Genomic DNA, 5,337 nt, shown 5'->3' on the forward strand with positions numbered 1-5,337 from the left:
CTTTGTACAAAGCTCTTTTTTATAATTAAATACGATTCTTTAATATATAATCAGTATTGTTAAAATACAAACTCATGTTCCATTTAACATTTCTAACATTGAAAACTAAAATTTATATTAATATTTACTTATTTATTATATCATGTCCTTGAATTCCTTGTGATAATAATTTATCGTCTTCATTAATAGTACAAGACGCTATCATTTCTTTTGACTTTGCAACCTAATTGTAAACAAAAAATCAAATTTTGTATTAATAATCATTAAATAATATGTATAGTGATATTAAATAAAATACATATATTATTTAATATAAAGTAATATTATACAAATATGTATATAACATAAATATGTTTAATTTAATAGTTAAATTTTTTTAATTAATCTTTTACAGCAAAATAGAATAGTAGTTATTAATCAAAATAGATTTAGCTAAGAAATAATAAAATGTAGTTTAATAAAAAAAATAATGAAACCTTGATTTGCTGAAGTTCTTCCTGTGTAATATCTTTCTTTGAAGTCTTTAAATATTTTCTCACAAATGGTGCTACGACCATCGGATCTAACTTTTCAATATCTTCGGAGGTAATCAAAGTTACGATGAGACCGACACTAATAGTCACTAAAGCACCAGTCAGAGTATACCAAAGATAACTGATCCGGAACAATGCCCATGGTTCCCTAATGTAATAGCTACTATACTACTTAACACAAAAATAAGAAATATTTTTCAAATGTTCAAAATAGTGGAATTTTTAAATTGCTAAATTGAAAAGTCATTAACAAATATTTAAAGAATATTTCGAACGCACGAAATGTAATTCTCTGTAGAATAAATTAATTTTCTCTTAGCAAAAGGAGAATTAATTTTTAAAAGAAAATTATTTCTAACTTATTAATAAAAGGTTTAAGTTACGCAAAAATTAGGAGCAACAGGCACTAATTCAATAATTAATAACTATTAATAATTTAATATCTAAAAATTATTAACAGTTATTTTATGTATAATTAACATTATTTAACTTACTCTCCAACGTTGTTCAAAATTGTATCTGGTGGTACAGATAATAATAAATTCTCTACTTGTGGAAATGAATAAGTACATCCTTCTGTGGTTACGGGTTTCGTATCGAATCTGTAAAAGCGTAAATGTCACGGAACGCATTCGTAATATTATTATTGCTTAAAGGAAATAACAAAATATAATGCGATATTAATTGTGTTATCAACGTTTGTTGGTATCTAAATGAAATTATTTAGATAATTTAGATAAATGGCTTCATCTCATTTTTACTAGAATACTATTGTTATTTCCAAGCTTCGGAATGTCAAAGAGCTACGGAAGACCGAAACCAAATCTTAAAGCTCTATATAGCAGAAATAAGACACTATTTTTTAAACTTCATTTGTTAATGATTTTTGAACGAACAGTGACCGCTACCTAAAATCTTTTGAAGGTTTTTGGAATGACCTTGATAACATATCAAAATTAAAGTCATCGATGCGGTGTCTGTTAATCAAAATAATTATTCACGAAAACAATAATATTCCGCTTCTTAGACAATATTCCGAAAATTATGTTTTGTCTTTTTTGGCGATTTTTCTCAAAACGAAGAAAAAACAAACGTATTTCTAAAGAACTTTTATCTTAGTTTATGAATTCTTTACATGCTTCCGAAGTTCGACCATTTAAATTCAAAACATTCTGTATAATTTGGAAAAAGACAACAACAAACAATTTTTATTTAAGACATATATAAAGATAATATAAATATTAGTAAAAGATAAACTAGAGCCATTTAATTTATTTAAATTATCTAGATAATTTCATCTAGATACTAGCAGAAATGTGTATATTGTATTGATACACATGTATTGATATACATAACATTTTGATATTAACTTAATTTTTCCACTGATGATAGCTGCTTCAGCAGAAAGAATAAGCCAACCCATGAAACTCAAACCTGCTATTCCTCCGATTAGAGCACCCTGTCGAATTTAATTAAATCACTTATTTATTCTCAACGAATTTAAATATAATTTTCATCAAGTTAACATAAAAGAAGTTTATCTTTAACACATGCCTTGCCATTAATCCATGGTAATAACATTCCCATGTTGAAAATGCCAAAGGATGGTCCATTAGTAATGGAGCCTAGACTTATGGACAACTATAACATTCAAATATGAAAAGAATATTAATTTACATTTGTTAACTGATGACTCCATGTTTACCTGTAACACATGAGTGCCCGCCTGCTCGACGACGAAAACGAGAGCAACACAAATTATTCCTAAAACGACAACCGTCAGCTTCATAAAGATATCAGCGCCCTTAGGCGTAAAAGGAGTCTTCATAAAAGGCTTAACAAAATCTTCCAGCACCACGGCTGCCATGGAGTTTAGACCGGTTGATAATGAACTGGAAGAAAGAGATCTCAAATTAATTTTAATAAACATATATATCGAGAAAGAAGGGGGAAAATAGGAAAAGAACAAAAAAAAAGAGCAGAAGAGGAACAGTGAAGCAAAGGGAGGGATGAAAGAGAAAAAGGAGAAGGAGGAAAAGGAGAAGGAAGGGGGAGAAAGAAGAGGGAGGGAAGGGGGAGGGAGAGGGAATCAGAAAGAACCTCCCCCTGCCTAGGGGAAGCACGATTTTCTACCGAGGTCTACCTCACAATCAAGATAAGGGTTGAGTCAGGTTATCGAGCTTGACAACATATATCAAGGTTAAGGTCATTGGAGATGGCTCCTCTTTTTTGAATATTTACCAAGTATGTATATAAACATGTATATCTACCTAAGTGCGGCACTAAATACACCAGCTACGAAGAGACCCGGTAGTCCTGGAAAGTTTCCTAAAACGTTCATAACTAACAACGGTAATAGTTGATCCTTGGCTCGTGCTAACTGTATTACACATAGATATAATCAGTAATTAATCGCAGCCTTAACATTGAATATGAAAGCTAAATAAATAAATATTACCTTAGTCGTAAGGGGATCGCATTCATGATACCAAGCATAAATCAACATGCCAGAATATCCACACATAAGCAATATCATTGTTACGCCGATCATAAAACACCAAAGTGCTCTAAAACGTATATTTATTAAAAACATTGAGTATATTATTGTTATATTACGATAACTTAATTATATGATGATATAATTATGTATTTACAATATAATTATAATAAAAAAATCGGGGATAGATAGATTATAATAATTAATTATAACTATTGTTGCATTCATACAAGTCCAATTTTCCAAACATAAAATTACATTGTATTTTAAGTATATATATAATCGATTAAAAAAATTACCATCAAAGTGTAAATCAAGAAAATATTTATCTTTAGATCAAAATTGTAAAAACATTTTAATATCTACAATTTGAGTTATGAACGTGTCGCAAAAATGTCGCAAAATTGGTTGCAAAAGTAGTTACTAATATATAGTAGTTACTAATATATAGTTTTATAGTAATATATAGTAAAATTATTATTACTGTTGAAAATGTTGAAATATCATTAAACAATTCTTACACAAATAACGTATCAAAATGAAATGAAAATTAAAAAATATAAAAATAAATGTTTACAACAGACTCTTAATCTTAAAAAAATAATAACAAAGATATTCAAGGCTAATAAGAATCAGCGCGAAAAAAGATGCGCATAATTAATTAAATTTAAATTAAATTTAAATTAAATTTAAATTCGAAAATTTAAAATATATAAATTCTATGGTTTTCTGCAAATAATTGAAACGCTTTAGTGGTAATGCTAATACAAGATGTAAATGAATAAATATCAAATATTCTAAGGGCGTATTCCTATCGACTAAATATTAAAAAAGTTCACATAAACATGGGTCTAGAAACGCTTAATTTTTTATTATAGATAGGAGGAATTTACATGTAATGAACATTCAAGCATTTTTTAACATTAAATACTAAAATCGCTAAATTTTAGAATTATGAAACATGTTTTTTTTCTTTACAGTTAACAATAAATATGTATAAAATCGAAAGCTGTATAGTTCAAATCGTTTTGAACAATTTTTGTAATAAAATGTTTAAATGTTTATTGAAAAAAATGGAATATAAAGTGAATTGCCTATACGAATATTCGTAGTTTAAGTATGTTAACAATACATTATAGGGCAATAAGATATAATTAATAAATAATTGGAATGTACTTATTAATTAAATTAACTGCCAATGTTTCAACTCTGGATTTGAGTCCTATTCATTAATGAAGTTAAGTATAAACAACAATATAAGGAAATATAAGTATCAGATATAAGTACCCTCTCTCACGGTCACGAACCCATTACTATAATTAGATAAGAAGAGACTCACGTATCTAAATGACGATTTACTGAACTTCTGGATCCAATTTATTTTGATTTTATTCTGATATGTGAATATCCTGTTTCCCTTTCCTCTTCCCCATCTAGCTGTGTAACGGATGTCTATGACAGGAGGAGCACATACAGCACTTTTTGTCGCGGAACGTTTTTCAGAAAGGCTTCAATCTTTCACATTTAAAGTGCAACAATTCTGAAAGGATTTTACAATATGTCATTTGAAATGTTGCAATAAAAATGTTTCTAAAATTTATCAAACATATACAGAGAATATAAAAACATACGCAAACAGTACAAAAAAAATCATCATAACATCAAACTGACGTTAAAATATCAATGAAATTTTTATATTTCTTGTAATATTTTGAGATGCGACCCACACATTCTTAAAACAGATTGTGCATTACTATGTTAAACATAAAATTCCTCCTACTTAAAAACTAAGCGTTTCTAGACTTATTCAAATTAATATTTACAATAATGTATTAGTATTCAAACTAACATATACAGGATCGCTCACGTAAAATGTGTATGTGTGTATATGTATGTTTTGTGTATATGTTTGTAATGAGCCGATAATAAATGTGCAAAATCTACACACACGCAGAAACGATGTGCAAAATCAATCTAATAACCTCGTCGTGGTGCATTTCCGGTAATACAGGTAATATCGATAGTATATGTCAAAAAATGCGAGGGAAACTTTGAAGTACTGTTAACTTCGTAAAAAAAATCGGAACAACTAGTTCTTTTTTAAATTAAAAGGGAAAGTTTGAACTTTACGCCGCTGCAAATATTTCTCCAAAAAAATCCATATATTCCGCCAAACTTTGCAATTTTCAATATGACAAACACACTTTCATATTTTGAGAGTTAACAGTGACAGGGATGCATCAAACTTAAAATCTGACCATATCATCTTAAAGTACAGATTTCAAGCTTTAATTTGTTAAAAAAAAC

At 28.2% G+C, this 5,337-nt stretch overlaps 1 protein-coding gene across 4 annotated transcripts in view; it reads right to left on the reverse strand.

Moving 5' to 3' along the window:
* Nucleotides 1–124: 124 nt before the first annotated feature.
* LOC108755543 (sodium-coupled monocarboxylate transporter 1-like) overlaps nt 125–5,337 on the reverse strand; it is a 14,359-nt gene continuing 9,146 nt past the window's right edge. For all 4 annotated transcript variants that reach the window (XM_018498609.1, XM_018498610.1, XM_018498608.1 and 1 more), the window contains 8 exons: nt 2,992–3,100; nt 2,804–2,913; nt 2,239–2,425; nt 2,088–2,174; nt 1,904–1,992; nt 1,028–1,135; nt 477–681; nt 125–223 (listed from right to left, as the gene is read on the reverse strand). In XM_018498609.1, coding sequence (XP_018354111.1) covers nt 125–223; nt 477–681; nt 1,028–1,135; nt 1,904–1,992; nt 2,088–2,174; nt 2,239–2,425; nt 2,804–2,913; nt 2,992–3,100 — 994 coding nt within the window. The remainder of the gene's footprint in view (nt 224–476; nt 682–1,027; nt 1,136–1,903; nt 1,993–2,087; nt 2,175–2,238; nt 2,426–2,803; nt 2,914–2,991; nt 3,101–5,337) is intronic.

Source organism: Trachymyrmex septentrionalis, unplaced genomic scaffold, assembly GCF_001594115.1.
Source record: "Trachymyrmex septentrionalis isolate Tsep2-gDNA-1 unplaced genomic scaffold, Tsep1.0 scaffold88, whole genome shotgun sequence".
NCBI lineage: Eukaryota > Metazoa > Arthropoda > Insecta > Hymenoptera > Formicidae > Trachymyrmex > Trachymyrmex septentrionalis.